We start from the raw sequence: 15,371 nt of genomic DNA, 5'->3' as shown, positions 1-15,371 counted from the left end.
CGTCCAAAACACGGGTCAGAACACGGGTCAGAACGTCCAGAACACGGGTCAGAACACAGGTCAGAACACGAGTCAGAACACGGGTCAGAACGTCCAGAACACAGGTCAGAACACGGGTCAGAACGTCCAAAACACGGGTCAGAACGTCCAAAACACGGGTCAGAACACGGGTCAGAACACAGGTCAGAACGTCCAAAACACGGGTCAGAACACGGGTCAGAACACAGGTCAGAACGTCCAGAACACGGGTCAGAACACGGGTCAGAATGTCCAAAACACGGGTCAGAACACGGGTCAGAACGTCCAGAACACGGGTCAAAATGTCCAAAACACGGGTCAGAACACAGGTCAGAACGTCCAGAACACGGGTCAGAACACGGGTCAGAACGTCCAGAACACGGGTCAGAACACGGGTCAGAACACGAGTCAGAACACGTGTCAGAACACGGGTCAGAACACGAGTCAGAACACGGGTCAGAACGTCCAGAACACGGGTCAGAACACGAAGAAGAAAAAGTGAAATGGAGTTGTACCACAGACTTTACACTCGACCGGGAGCTCGGTGTATTTGGCGTTACACTGAGGACAGAAGTACCCGCCCAGAGAGAGACCCGGACCTGGACCCGGACCGGAACCAGGACCCGGACCAGAACCCGAACCCGGACCTGGACCGGCGCTGCTCTCCAGGTGACTGTGAACATAAACACACAGGACGATGAGACTCTGCAGTTTGACAAACACAAACGTGTCGAGTCGAACAGAAACTTACGCTGAACTGAACGAAGGTTTGGCGTCCGGGTCGTTCAGAGACACAACTGTGTGCTGAGGGAAACCTGACAACACAACAACACAACTTATACACACAACACAACAACACAACTTTATACACACAACAACAACAACAACACTTTATACACACAACAACAACTGTGTGCTGAGGGAAACTGACAACACACACACACAACAACAACTTTATACACACAACAACACAACAACACACATTATACACACAACAACAACAACACACTTTATACACACAACAACAACTGTGTGCTGAGGGAAACCTGACAACACAACAACACAACTTATACACACAACACAACAACACAACTTATACACACAACAACAACAACACACTTTATACACACAACAACAACACACTTTATACACACAACACAACAACACAATTTATACACACAACAACAACACAATTTATACACACAACAACACACTTTATACACACAACAACAACAACACACTTTATACACACAACACAACAACACACTTTATACACACAACAACAACACAATTTATACACACAACAACAACTGTGTGCTGAGGGAAACCTGACAACACAACAACACAACTTATACACACAACAACAACAACACACTTTATACACACAACACAACAACACAATTTATACACACAACACAACAACACACTTTATACACACAACAACAACTGTGTGCTGAGGGAAACCTGACAACACAACAACACAACTTATACACACAACAACAACAACACAATTTATACACACAACACAACAACGCACTTTATACACACAACAACAATACAATTTATACACACAACACAACACACTTTATACACACAACAACAACAACACACTTTATACACACAACAACAACAACACACTTTATACACACAACAACAACTGTGTGCTGAGGGAAACCTGACAACACAACAACACAACTTATACACACAACACAACAACACAATTTATACACACAACAACAACAACACACTTTATACACACAACAACAACAACACACTTTATACACACAACACAACAACGCACTTTATACACACAACACAACAACACAACTTATACACACAACACAACAACACAATTTATACACACAACAACAACAACACACTTTATACACACAACACAACAACGCACTTTATACACACAACACAACAAACACACTTATACACACACACACAACAACACACTTTATACACACAACAAAACAACACACTTTATACACACAACACAACAACACAATTTATACACACAACAACAACTGTGTGCTGAGGGAAACCTGACAACACAACAACACAACTTATACACACAACACAACAACACAATTTATACACACAACACAACAACACACTTTATACACACAACAACAACTGTGTGCTGAGGGAAACCTGACAACACAACAACACACTTTATACACACAACACAACAACACAATTTATACACACAACAACAACTGTGTGCTGAGGGAAACCTGACAACACAACAACACAACTTATACACACAACACAACAACACAACTTATACACACAACACAACAACACAATTTATACACACAACACAACAACACACTTTATACACACAACACAACAACACACTTTATACACACAACACAACAACGCACTTTATACACACAACACAACAACACAATTTATACACACAACACAACAACACACTTTATACACACAACAACAACACACTTTATACACACAACAACACAATTTATACACACAACAAACACACTTTATACACACAACACAACAACACACTTTATACACACAACACAACAACACAATTTATACACACAACACAACAACACACTTTATACACACAACAACAACACAATTTATACACACAACACAACAACACACTTTATACACACAACACAACAACACACTTTATACACACAACACAACAACGCACTTTATACACACAACAACAACAACACACTTTATACACACAACAACAACAACGCACTTTATACACACAACAACAACAACACACTTTATACACACAACACAAACAACACACACTTTATACACACAACACAACAACACAATTTATACACACAACACAACAACACACTTTATACACACAACAACAACTGTGTGCTGAGGGAAACCTGACAACACAACAACAACACAATTTATACACACAACACAACAACTGTGTGCTGAGGGAAACCTGACAACACAACAACACAATTTATACACACAACACAACAACACAACTTATACACACAACACAACAACACAATTTATACACACAACAACAACAACACAACTTATACACACAACACAACAACACAACTTATACACACAACAACAACTGTGTGCTGAGGGAAACCTGACAACACAACAACACAATTTATACACACAACAACAACAACACAACTTATACACACAACACAACAACACAATTTATACACACAACACAACAACACAATTTATACACACAACACAACAACTGTTTGCTGAGGGCGTTGGCGTGTGGTGGCGTGTCATGCAGTGTGGCGTGTCGTGCCGCATGGCGTTGACGTGTCGTGCGGTGTTGCGTTGGTGGCGTTGGCGTGTCGTGCGGTGTTGCGTTGGTGGCGTTGGCGTGTCGTGGTGCGGTGTTGCGTTGTGGCGTTGTGTCGTGCGGTGTTGCGTTGGTGGCGTTGGCGTGTCGTGCGGTGTTGCGTTGGTGGCGTTGACGTGTCGTGCGGTGTTGCGTTGGTGGCGTTGGCGTGTCGTGCGGTGTTGCGTTGGTGGCGTTGGCGTGTCGTGCGGTGTGGCGTTGGTGGCGTGTGGCGTTGACGTGTCGTGCCGCGTGGCGTTGGTGGCGTGTGGCGTTGGCGTGTCGTGCCGTGTCATGCAGCGTGGCGTTGGCATGTGGCGTGGCGTGGGTCGGCGTGTGTCGTCGGCGTGCGGCGTGGCGTGTGTCGGCGTGTGCCGTCGGCGTGCGGCGTGGTGTGTGGTGTTGGCGTGTCATGCGGCGTGGCGTGGGTCGGCGTGTGTCGTCGGCGTGCGGCGTGGCGTGTGCCGTCGGCGTGCGGTGTGGTGTGTGGTGTTGGCGTGTCATGCGGCGGCGTTGGCGTGCGGCGTGTCGTTGAGTGACGTTGGCGGCGTTGAGTCTTACCCATGCGTATGAGCGAGCAGTCGGCGGCGGCGGCGCTCGGGGGCGGAGTCACGTGCATCAGGAGCAGTTCTTTGAAGTGTCCCTCGTCCAGGATCACGTGGTACCGACCTCCGGTCTCACGGGTCAGAACCGAACACACACGGACCTCGGCACACAGACCCACCACAGACACACGCACACGCAGGGACTTCAGGGTCTGAGGACACACACACACTGAGACCAGGACCAGGACTAAGACCGGGACCAAGACCGGGACCAGACACAGACCGGACCAGGACTAAGACCAGGACTAAGACCAGGACCAGGGCCAGGACTGGCATCTGGTTTTCCCAGAGGTCTCCCATCCAAGGACTAATCAGACCCAACCCTGCTGAGGTTCTGAGATTAGGACTAAACCAGGACTAAACCAGGACTAAACCAGGTCTAGATGAGGTCTAGATCAGGACTAGATCAGGTCTAGATCAGGTCTAGATCAGGACTAGATCAGGACTAGATCAGGTCTAGATCAGGACTAGATCAGGTCTAGATCAGGTCTAGATCAGGTCTAGATCAGGTCTAGATCAGGACTAGATCAGGTCTAGATCAGGACTAGATCAGGTCTAGATCAGGTCTTGATGGTCCAGACCTTGATGAGGTCGTAGATGTTGCTCGGGTCACACGTGGTCAAGCTGCTCATGACGATCAGGACCTCTCTGCTCGTGTGTCCAGGCATGTGCCTGAACAAAAACACAACACACACATGTGACTCCGGGTCAGTCCGGGTCGCTCCAGGTCGCTCCGGGTCAGATGATCGTCTGACTCACAGACCCGGAGCGGACTCTCGAATCAGACTCGCGTCGGACTCGGGTCGGACTCGGAGCTCTGGTCAGACTGACCTGAGTGTGGCGGCGGCGAGGTTCAGGGCGTTGTAGAGAGATGGTTCTCCCAGACAGACGCCGTCCGCCGCCTTCCTCAGAGCAAACACGTGTTTGGACGGGTTTCCTGAAACAAACACACACAGGTTAATATTCCAGGATTGTGGCGTCAGAGTCGTCGCTGCAGGTCGTCGCTGCAGGTCATCGCTGCAGGTCGTCGTCGCTGCTGCAGGTCGCTCACCTGACAGGTCCGTGAGCTTCTCGGCCCGTTTGTTCTTGGTCGTGATGATTCCCAACTGAACAAACACAAAACGTCTGTTAGATACGATACCGATACGAGCACACGTACGTTCGCCTCTGTACTCGCCGATACCAAGTACCGATACCGATACTTTAACCCCCGTGAACGAGGAGCGTAACGATGCCCAAGTGTCTCGGTACGACATCGTCACGGTCAGAACCTCACACGACCACATTTACTGCGACGTCGCGGAAAAGTTTGCGATGAGACAACGTAACGATATCCAAATCTCTGTGCGATATTTTCACGATTTACATCTCACGGTACGATATTTATTGTGATATTTTGTGGAGGTGAACAAAACTGAATATCTTTCTTTTTCCTCTTAAAATGTCTCGACAAGATTTAATCCAAAGAAGTAAAAGTGTCAAAAGCGTCAGAACTGTTGTTTCTTCTTGTCGTCTGCACTGAACCAGAGCAAAGGATCATGGGAAATGTAGTTCTTCTGTTTTTAACTCTTCATTTAAACAAAGACACTTGTAATTCGATTTATCGCGATGCTCCACGATGTTACTGTGAGAATCTGACGATACGAGATCAGAATATTTCAGTTATTGTTTACGTCTCTGCCGTGAACTTATAATGATGAGAACTGGAAATGTAGATTGAGTTTAAACGTGAAGAGGAGTAAACGCCTGGTCCTGCACTGGGCTCAAACAGACGCTGCTTCAGGTTCAGGATGTGCGTATTGGTATCGGTATCAGTATCGGTGCTTCTCTGGTCGTGTCCAGTGGAGCTGACGTGTAAACATCAGAACTAAACGTCACGGTGGACGTGAAACGGAGGCAGAGAGACAAACTGGAGACTTGAAAATAAGAGATTCAAGTTTCCTCAAACACAAACGGTCCAAATGAACTTCAGAAATGACCAGAACATAAAGAAACATCTGAGGAGAACATCTGAGGAGAACATCTGAGGAGAACATGTGGAGAACATGTGGAGAACAGCTCTGGTTTAAATAAATCATGTTTCTGTACCTGGCTGATTGGATTCTGGTCGAAATACTCCTCCACAAACTTTTCCAGAAGCTGAAACAAAACAGAAAAATAATGGTTCAGTCCCGGTCTAGTCCCGGTCTAGTCCCGGTCTAGTCCCGGTCTAGTCCCGGTCTAGTCCCGGTCTAGTCCGGACCTTCAGAGTGCAGGTGAGTCTTGTGGGTTTGAGGTCCTGGTCCTCCATGCTCCTGGAACAGTCCACCACCACAAACAAGTGACGCATCTGAAAACATAAGACCTGGTTTAGTCCTGGTTTAGTCTTGTTTTAGTTCTGTTTTAGTTCTGGTTCAGTCCTGGTTTAGTCCTGGTTTAGTCCTGATCCAGTCCTGGTTTAGTCTTGTTTTAGTTCTGGTTTAGTTCTGGTTTAGTCCTGGTTTAGTCCTGGTTCAGTCCTGGTCTAATCCTGGTCTAGTCCTGGTTTAGTTCTGGTCTAGTCCTGGTTCAGTCTTGTTTTAGTTCTGGTTTAGTCTTGGTTCAGTCCCGGTCTAGTCCCGGTCTAGTCCTGGTTCAGTCCTGGTTCAGTCCCGGTTCGGTCCTGGTCCAGTCCTGGTTCAGTCCTGGTTCAGTCACCATTCCCAGACGGACTTGTCCATGATTCTCGATCACCCTGAAATGAAAAAAAAAAAGATTGAGATTGATTTCACTTCACGATGAGAAAAACAAATATCAGAATAATAAAAATACAAATAAATAAATAAAAATAAAATCAGTCGAACCGTTTGCGTTTGTTCTGAAACAGGATTTCTTCCACTGAAGCTTTGAGAGAACCAGACTCATCCTCCTTCAACACCTCCCTGAAACACAACAAATGTTCTAATGTTCATAGTATTAGAGTAACAGTAACAGAGTAATAGAGTAATAGAGTAACAGAGTAATAGAATAATAGAGTAACAGAGTAATAGAGTAAGAGTACCAGGTCCTCTCGTAGTAACAGAGTAATAGAATAATAGAGTAATAGAGTAAGAGTACCAGGTCCTCTCGTAGTAACAGAGTAATAGAATAATAGAGTAATAGAGTAAGAGTACCAGGTCCTCTCGTAGTAACAGAGTAATAGAATAATAGAGTAATAGAGTAAGAGTACCAGGTCCTCTCGTAGTAACAGAGTAATAGAATAATAGAGTAACAGAGTAATAGAGTAAGAGTACCAGGTCCTCTCGTAGTAACAGAGTAATAGAATAATAGAGTAACAGAGTAATAGAGTAATAGAGTAAGAGTACCAGGTCCTCTCGTAGTAACAGAGTAATAGAATTAATAGAGTAATAGAGTAATAGAGTAAGAGTACCAGGTCCTCTCGTAGTAACAGAGTAATAGAATAATAGAGTAATAGAGTAACAGAGTAATAGAGTAAGAGTACCAGGTCCTCTCGTAGTAACAGAGTAATAGAATAATAGAGTAATAGAGTAAGAGTACCAGGTCCTCTCGTAGTAACAGAGTAATAGAATTATAGAGTAACAGAGTAATAGAATAATAGAGTAACAGAGTAATAGAGTAAGAGTACCAGGTCCTCTCGTAGTAACAGAGTAATAGAATAATAGAGTAATAGAGTAATAGAGTAAGAGTACCAGGTCCTCTCGTAGTAACAGAGTAATAGAGTAACAGAGTATAGAGTAAGAGTACCAGGTCTCTCGTAGTAACAGAGTAATAGAGTAATAGAGTAACAGAGTAATAGAGTAACAGTACCCAGGTCCTCTCGTAGTAACAGAGTTAATAGAGTAATAGAGTAAGAGTACCAGGTCCTCTCGTAGTAACAGAGTAATCAGAGTAATAAGTAAAGAGTAAAGAGTACCAGGTCCTCTCGTAGTAAAGAAGTAACAGAGTAATAGAGTAAAGAGTACCAGGTCCTCTCGTAGTAATAGAGTAATAGAGTAATAGAGTAAGAGTACCAGGTCCTCTCGTAGTAACAGTAATAGAGTAATAGAGTAAGAGTACCAGGTTCCTCTCGTAGTAACAGAGTAATAGAGTAATAGAGTAAGAGTAAGAGTACCAGGTCCTCTCGTAGTAACAGAGTAATAGAGTAATAGAGTAATAGAGTAAGAGTACCAGGTCCTCTCGTAGTAACAGAGTAATAGAGTAATAGAGTAAGAGTACCAGGTCCTCTCGTAGTAACAGAGTAATAGAGTAATAGAGTAAGAGTACCAGGTCCTCGTAGTAACAGAATAATAGAGTAATAGAGTAATAGAGTAAAGAGTACCAGGTCCTCTCGTAGTAACAGAGTAATAGAGTAATAGAGTAAGAGTACCAGGTCCTCTCGTAGTAACAGAGTAATAGAGTAACAGAGTAATAGAGTAAGAGTACCAGGTCCTCTCGTAGTAACAGAGTAATAGAGTAATAGAGTAATAGAGTAAGAGTACCAGGTCCTCTCGTAGTAACAGAGTAATAGTAATTAGCAGAGTAATAGAGTAATAGAGTAAGAGTACCAGGTCCTCTCGTAGTAACAGATAATAAGTAAATAGAGTAAGAGTAATAGTAAGAGTAATAGAGTAGAGTAGAGTACCAGGTCCTCTCGTAGTAACAGAGTAATAGAGTAATAGAGTAATAGAGTAAGAGTACCAGGTCCTCTCGTAGTAACAGAGTAATAGAGTTAATAGAGTAATAGAGTAAGAGTACCAGGTCCTCTCGTAGTAACAGAGTAATAGAGTAATAGAGTAAGAGTACCAGGTCCTCTCGTAGTAACAGAGTAATAGAATAGAGTAATAGAGTAATAGAGTAAGAGTACCAGGTCCTCTCGTAGTAACAGAGTAATAGAGTAATAGAGTAATAGAGTAAGAGTACCAGGTCCTCTCGTAGTAATAGAGTAATAGAGTAATAGAGTAAGTAGAGTACCAGGTCCTCTCGTAGTAACAGAGTAATAGAGTAATAGAGTAATAGAGTAAGAGTACCAGGTCCTCTCGTAGTAATAGAGTAATAGAGTAAGAGTACCAGGTCCTCTCGTAGTAAAGAGTAATAGAGTAACAGAGTAATAGAGTAAGAGTACCAGGTCCTCTCGTAGTACAGAGTAATAGAGTAATAGAGTAAGAGTAACCAGGTCCTCTCGTAGTAACAGAGTAATAGAATTATAGAGTAATAGAGTAATAGAGTAAGAGTAAGGTCCTCGTAGTAACGATAGTAACAGAGTAATAGAGTAAGAGTAAGAGTCCTCCTCGTAGTAACAGAGTAATAGAGTAATAGAGTAAGAGTACCAGGTCCTCTCGTAGTAACAGAGTAATAGAGTAATAGAGTAAGAGTACCAGGTCCTCTCGTAAGTAACAGAGTAATAGAGTAACAGAGTAAGAGTAAGAGTAATAGAGTAATAGAGTAAGAGTACCAGGTCCTCTCGTAGTAACAGAGAGAATAATAGAGTAATAGAGTAATAGAGTAAGAGTACCAGTCCTCTCGTAGTAACAGAGTAATAGAGTAATAGAGTAAGAGTACCAGGTCCTCTCGTAGTAACAGAGTAATAGAGTAATAGAGTAAGAGTACCAGGTCCTCTCGTAGTAACAGAGTAATAGAATAATAGAGTAACAGAGTAATAGAGTAAAGTACAGGTCCTCTCGTAGTAACAGAGTAGAAATAGAGTAATAGAGTAATAGAGTAAGAGTACCAGGTCCTCTCGTAGTAACAGAGTAATAGAATAATAGAGTAATAGAGTAACAGAGTAATAGAGTAAGAGTACCAGGTCCTCTCGTAGTAACAGAGTAATAGAATAATAGAGTAATAGAGTAAGAGTACCAGGTCTCGTAGTCAGAGTAACGTAGTAATAGAGTAGAGTAATAGAGTAACAGAGTAATAGAGTAAGAGTACCAGGTCCCTCTCGTAGTACAGAGTAATAGAATAATAGAGTAATAGTAATAGAGTAAGAGTACCAGGTCTCTCGTAGTAACAGAGTAATAGAGTAATAGAGTAAGAGTACCAGGTCCTCTCGTAGTAGTAATAGAGTAATAAGAGTAATAGAGTAAGAGTACCAGGTCCTCGTAGTAACAGAGTAAGAGTAATAGAGTAACAGAGTAACAGAGTAATAGAGTAATAGAGTAAGAGTAGAAGTACCAGTCTCTGTAGTAAAGAGTAATAGATAAGAGTACCAGGTCCTCTCGTAGTAACAGAGTAATAGAGTAATAGAGTACAGTCTCTCGGTAGAGTACAGGTCCTCGTAGTAACAGAGTAATAAGTAGAGTAACAGAGTAATAGAGAGATAGAGTAGTAGGTCCTATCGTAGTAACAGAGTAAGTAGAGAATAGAAAGAGTACCAGGTCCTCTCGTAGTAGAGTAATAGAGTAATAAGTAAGAGTACCAGGTCCTCTCGTAGTAACAGAGTAATAGAGTTAGAGAGTAATAGAGTAATAGAGTAAGAGTACCAGGTCCTCTCTAGTAACAGAGTAATAGAAATAGAGTAAGAGTACCAGGTCTCTAGTAAGTAATAGAGTAATAGAGTAAGAGTAAGGTCGTAGTAAAGAGTAATAGAGTAATAGAGTAAGAGTACCAGGTCCTCTCCGTAGTAACAGAGTAATAGAGTAATAGAGTAAGAGTACCAGGTCCTCTCGTAGTAACAGAGTAATAATAGAGTAATAGAGTAATAGAGTAAGAGACCAGGTCCTCTCGTAGTAACAGAGTAATAGAGTAATAGAGTAAGAGTACCAGGTCCTCTCAAGTAATAGAGTAACAGAGTAAGAGTACCAGTCCTCTCGTAGTAACAGAGTAATAGAGTAATAGAGTAAGAGTACCAGGTCTCTCGTAGTAACAGAGTAATAGAGTAATAGAGTAAGAGTACCAGGTCCTCGTAGTAGTAATAGAGTACAGAGTAATAGAGTAAGATACCAGGTCTCTCGTAGTAACAGAGTAATAGAGTAATAGAGTAAGAGTACCAGGTCCTCTCGTAGTAAACAGAGAATAGAGTAACAGAGTAATAGAAGTAAGAGTACCAGGCCTCTCGTAGTAACAGAGTAATAGAGTAATAGAGTAAGAGTACCAGGTCCTCTCGTAGTAACAGAGTAATAGAATTATAGAGTAATAGAGTAATAGAGTAAGAGTACCAGGTCCTCTCGTAGTAACAGAGTAAGTAGAGAATAGAGTAAGAGTACCAGGTCCTCTCGTAGTAACAGAGTAATAGAGTAATAGAGTAAGAGTACCAGGTCCTCTCGTAGTAACAGAGTAATAGAGTAAAGAGTAAATAGAGTAGAGTACCAGGTCCTCTCGTAGTAAACAGAGTAATAGAGTAATAGAGTAAGAGTACCAGGTCCTCTCGTAGTAACAGAGTAATAGAGTAATAGAGTAAGAGTACCAGGTCTCTCGAGTAACAGAGTAAGTAGAAATAGAGTAATAGAGTAAGAGTAGAAAGTACCAGGTCCTCTCGTAGTAACAGAGTAATAGAGTAATAGAGTAAGAGTACCAGGTCCTCTCGTAGTAACAGAGTAATAGAGTAATAGAGTAAGAGTACCAGGTCCCTCTCGTAGTAACAGAGTAATAGAATAATAGAGTAATAGAGTAAGAGTACCAGGTCCTCTCGTAGTAACAGAGTAACAGAGTAATAGAGTAAGAGTACCAGGTCCTCTCGTAGTAACAGAGTAATAGAGTAATAGAGTAAGAGTACCAGGTCCTCTCGTAGTAACAGAGTAATAGAGTAGAGTAAGGTCCTCTCGTAACAGAGTAATAGAATTATAGAGTAATAGAGTAATAGAGTAAGAGTACCAGGTCCTCTCGTAGTAACAGAGTTAATAACAGAGTAATAGAGTAAGAGTACCAGGTCCTCTCGTAGTAACAGAGTAATAGAGTAATAGAGTAAGAGTACCAGGTCCTCTCGTAGTAACAGAGTAATAGAGTAACAGAGTAATAGAGTAAGAGTACCAGGTCCTCTCGTAGTAACAGAGTAATAGAGTAATAGAGTAAGAGTACCAGGTCCTCTCGTAGTAACAGAGTAATAGAGTAACAGAGTAATAGAGTAAGAGTACCAGGTCCTCTCGTAGTAACAGAGTAATAGAGTAATAGAGTAAGAGTACCAGGTCCTCTCGTAGTAACAGAGTAATAGAATTATAGAGTAATAGAGTAATAGAGTAAGAGTACCAGGTCCTCTCGTAGTAACAGAGTAATAGAGTAATAGAGTAAGAGTACCAGTCCTCTCGTAGTAACAGAGTAATAGAGTAATAGAGTAAGAGTACCAGGTCCTCTCGTAGTACAGAGTAATAGAGTAACAGAGTAATAGAGTAAGAGTACCAGGTCCTCTCGTAGTAACAGAGTAATAGAGTAACAGAGTATAGAGTAAGAGTACCAGGTCCTCTCGTAGTAACAGAGTAATAGAGTAATAGAGTAAAGAGTACCAGTCCAAGTAAACAGAGTATAGAGTAATAGAGTAATAGAGTAAGAGTACCAGGTCCTCTCGTAGTAACAGAGTAATAGAGTAATAGAGTAAGAGTACCAGGTCCTCTCGTAGTAACAGAGTAATAGAGTAATAGAGTAAGAGTACCAGGTCCTCTCGTAGTAACAGAGTAATAGAGTAACAGAGTAATAGAGTAAGAGTACCAGGTCCTCTCGTAGTAACAGAGTAATAGAGTAATAGAGTAGAGTACCAGGTCCTCTCGTAGTAACAGAGTAATAGAGTAACAGAGTAATAGAGTAAGAGTACCAGGTCCTCTCGTAGTAACAGAGTAATAGAGTAATAGAGTAAGAGTACCAGGTCCTCAGTAGTAACAGAGTAATAGAGTAACAGAGTAATAGAGTAAGAGTACCAGGTCCTCAGTAACAGAGTAATAGAGTAATAGAGTAAGAGTACCAGGTCCTCTCGTAGTAACAGAGTAATAGAATAATAGAGTAATAGAGTAATAGAGTAAGAGTACCAGGTCTCTCTCGTAGTAACAGAGTAATAGAGTAATAGAGTAAGAGTACCAGGTCCTCTCGTAGTAACAGAGTAATAGAGTAATAGAGTAGAGTACCAGGTCCTCTCGTAGTAACAGAGTATAGAGTAACAGAGTAATAGAGTAAGAGTACCAGGTCCTCTCGTAGTAACAGAGTAATAGAGTAATAGAGTAAGAGTACCAGGTCCTCTCGTAGTAACAGAGTAATAGAGTAACAGAGTAATAGAGTAAGAGTACCAGGTCCTCTCGTAGTAACAGAGTAATAGAGTAATAGAGTAAGAGTACCAGGTCCTCTCGTAGTAACAGAGTAATAGAGTAATAGAGTAAGAGTACCAGGTCCTCTCGTAGTAACAGAGTAATAGAATTATAGAGTAATAGAGTAATAGAGTAAGAGTACCAGGTCCTCTCGTAGTAACAGAGTAATAGAGTAATAGAGTAAGAGTACCAGGTCCTCTCGTAGTAACAGAGTAATAGAGTAATAGAGTAAGAGTACCAGGTCCTCTCGTAGTAACAGAGTAATAGAGTAACAGAGTAATAGAGTAAGAGTACCAGGTCCTCTCGTAGTAACAGAGTAATAGAGTAATAGAGTAAGAGTACCAGGTCCTCTCGTAGTAACAGAGTAATAGAATTATAGAGTAATAGAGTAATAGAGTAAGAGTACCAGGTCCTCTCGTAGTAACAGAGTAATAGAGTAATAGAGTAAGAGTACCAGGTCCTCTCGTAGTAACAGAGTAATAGAGTAAGAGTACCAGGTCCTCTCGTAGTAACAGAGTAATAGAGTAATAGAGTAAGAGTACCAGGTCCTCTCGTAGTAACAGAGTAATAGAGTAATAGAGTAAGAGTACCAGGTCCTCTCGTAGTAACAGAGTAATAGAGTAACAGAGTAATAGAGTAAGAGTACCAGGTCCTCTCGTAGTAACAGAGTAATAGAGTAATAGAGTAATAGAGTAATAGAGTAAGAGTACCAGGTCCTCTCGTAGCCGCCCTCCCAGCGTTTCGTTCGTTCCGGCTCCTCGTCCATTTTCACCTGAAACTGAAACAGTTTTATTTTAAACTCCGTCCGCGTCCGACTGGAGGAAAAATAAAGCTGCACTCTGGAACTTTTCTGTCTGGGTCCATCACCTGCCCGTTTCCACGGAGACGTCTCTGCTCTGTCCGGAATGTTCCACAGTGTGACTTTAAACAAATCCACTTTGTTTATTCAAATTACAGCAGGATTTAATAATGCCACAGTGTGGAACATTCTAGACCAGGACTAGACCGGGACTAGACCGGGACTAGACCAGGACTAAACCAGGACTAAACCAGGACTAAACCGGGACTAAACCGGGACTAAACCAAGACTAGACCGGGACTAAACCAGGACTAAACCGGGACTAAACCGGGACTAAACCAAGACTAGACCGGGACTAAACCGGGACTAGACCGGGACTAAACCAGGACTAAACCAGGACTAAACCAGGACTAAACCGGGACTAAACCGGGACTAAACCAAGACTAGACCGGGACTAAACCGGGACTAGACCGGGACTAAACCAGGACTAAACCAGGACTAAACTGGGACTACACCGGGACTAAACCAAGACTAAACCAGGACTAAACCAGGACTAAACTGGGACTACACCGGGACTAAACCAAGACTAAACCAGGACTACACCGGGACTAAACCAAGACTAAACCGAGTCTAAACCTCAAAAGTTCCTCTATAAACTCAGACGTTGTGACCGGGCGGCGTCGCCTCTCCACAGACCTGACCCGGCTCTCGCTCCGGTTCAGTCTGCATCAGCGTCGTTTAAAGCCACACGACGGAACATTCCAGACAAATCAATAACATCTCCACGGAGACGAGCGTCCGACGGAAAAGTGACACAGTGCGGCTTTAATACAAAGACTTTTGTAAACATGAAATAAATAAATAAATAAATGTTCATCTTTTTAGATTAAAATAATAAATATTAATGACGTCACGTTCATAAAAAACATTTAAGTCGAAAAAATGTTAAAGATTAAACATTTATAGAACAAGAAAATGAAATAAACTCTATTAGAAGTGTAGATATATTAAATTAAACGTGATATAAAAGGATGAATTCGTTGTTGTTGTTGTAAAAATCGAATTAAAATCGTAAATAAAAACGTAAAAGTAAATTGGCGGAAACGCGACTCATTTACGATCATTTCTGCAAAACTCTGAGCCACAAAAACTCCTCTGCAACACAAACTGAACACAAACCTCCCGCCGCGTCTCCGAAATGTAAAAACTCACGAGCTCAAGCTGAAATTCTGCGAAAATATTTAAGAATTTGTTGAAAAATGTTTAATTTTTGTCCCGGATCGACTCCGTGTGCAGCGGAATAAAAAGCTCCGGGCGGAAACACGCAGCGGGAGGGAAAAGGTCCGGGCTCGACGTGTGTGACGCAGCGCCCCCGCGTGACGTCACCGAGAACTACAACCACAACAACAACAAGTTAGTCACGTTTGATTCAACTTAAAAAA

At 42.2% G+C, this 15,371-nt stretch overlaps 1 protein-coding gene across 5 annotated transcripts; it reads right to left on the bottom strand.

Moving 5' to 3' along the window:
- Positions 1 to 467: 467 nt before the first annotated feature.
- gtf2h2 (general transcription factor IIH, polypeptide 2) lies at positions 468 to 15,261 on the bottom strand. 5 transcript variants are annotated; one of them, XM_055161304.1, is made up of 12 exons: positions 15,109 to 15,261; positions 13,841 to 13,908; positions 6,771 to 6,848; positions 6,625 to 6,661; positions 6,191 to 6,277; positions 6,037 to 6,087; positions 5,000 to 5,054; positions 4,780 to 4,885; positions 4,530 to 4,620; positions 3,905 to 4,100; positions 770 to 833; positions 468 to 691 (listed from the first exon to the last, which is right to left on the bottom strand). In XM_055161304.1, the coding sequence occupies exons 2-12, from the start codon at positions 13,894 to 13,896 to the stop codon at positions 496 to 498; spliced, it is 1,017 nt and encodes a 338-aa protein (XP_055017279.1). In that variant the 5' UTR covers positions 13,897 to 13,908; positions 15,109 to 15,261; the 3' UTR covers positions 468 to 495. The 5 variants fall into 5 exon arrangements, with proteins under 5 accessions (XP_055017279.1, XP_055017280.1, XP_055017282.1 ...); XM_055161305.1 differs by having other exon boundaries at positions 15,142 to 15,241; XM_055161307.1 differs by having other exon boundaries at positions 13,841 to 13,902; positions 15,142 to 15,241.
- Positions 15,262 to 15,371: the final 110 nt, after the last annotated feature.

The sequence above is a fragment of the Boleophthalmus pectinirostris genome, unplaced genomic scaffold (assembly GCF_026225935.1).
Source record: "Boleophthalmus pectinirostris isolate CB_2022bp ecotype Guang Dong unplaced genomic scaffold, ASM2622593v1 HiC_scaffold_4, whole genome shotgun sequence".
In the NCBI taxonomy this organism is placed as follows: domain Eukaryota; kingdom Metazoa; phylum Chordata; class Actinopteri; order Gobiiformes; family Gobiidae; genus Boleophthalmus; species Boleophthalmus pectinirostris.
This window is presented reverse-complemented; position numbering and strand designations above follow the sequence as displayed.

Excerpts from the sequence above, each read along its gene's own strand:
- gtf2h2 (XM_055161303.1), bottom strand. The coding sequence starts at position 14,658 with ATGCAGACTGAACCGGAGCGAGAGCCGGGTCAG. Across the intron at positions 834-3,904 it reads CTGCTCGCTCATACGCATGG|GTTTCCCTCAGCACACAGTT; the intron begins GTAAGACTCAAC and ends TTGTGTTGTCAG. Across the intron at positions 692-769 it reads AAACCTTCGTTCAGTTCAGC|TCACCTGGAGAGCAGCGCCG; the intron begins GTAAGTTTCTGT and ends TTATGTTCACAG.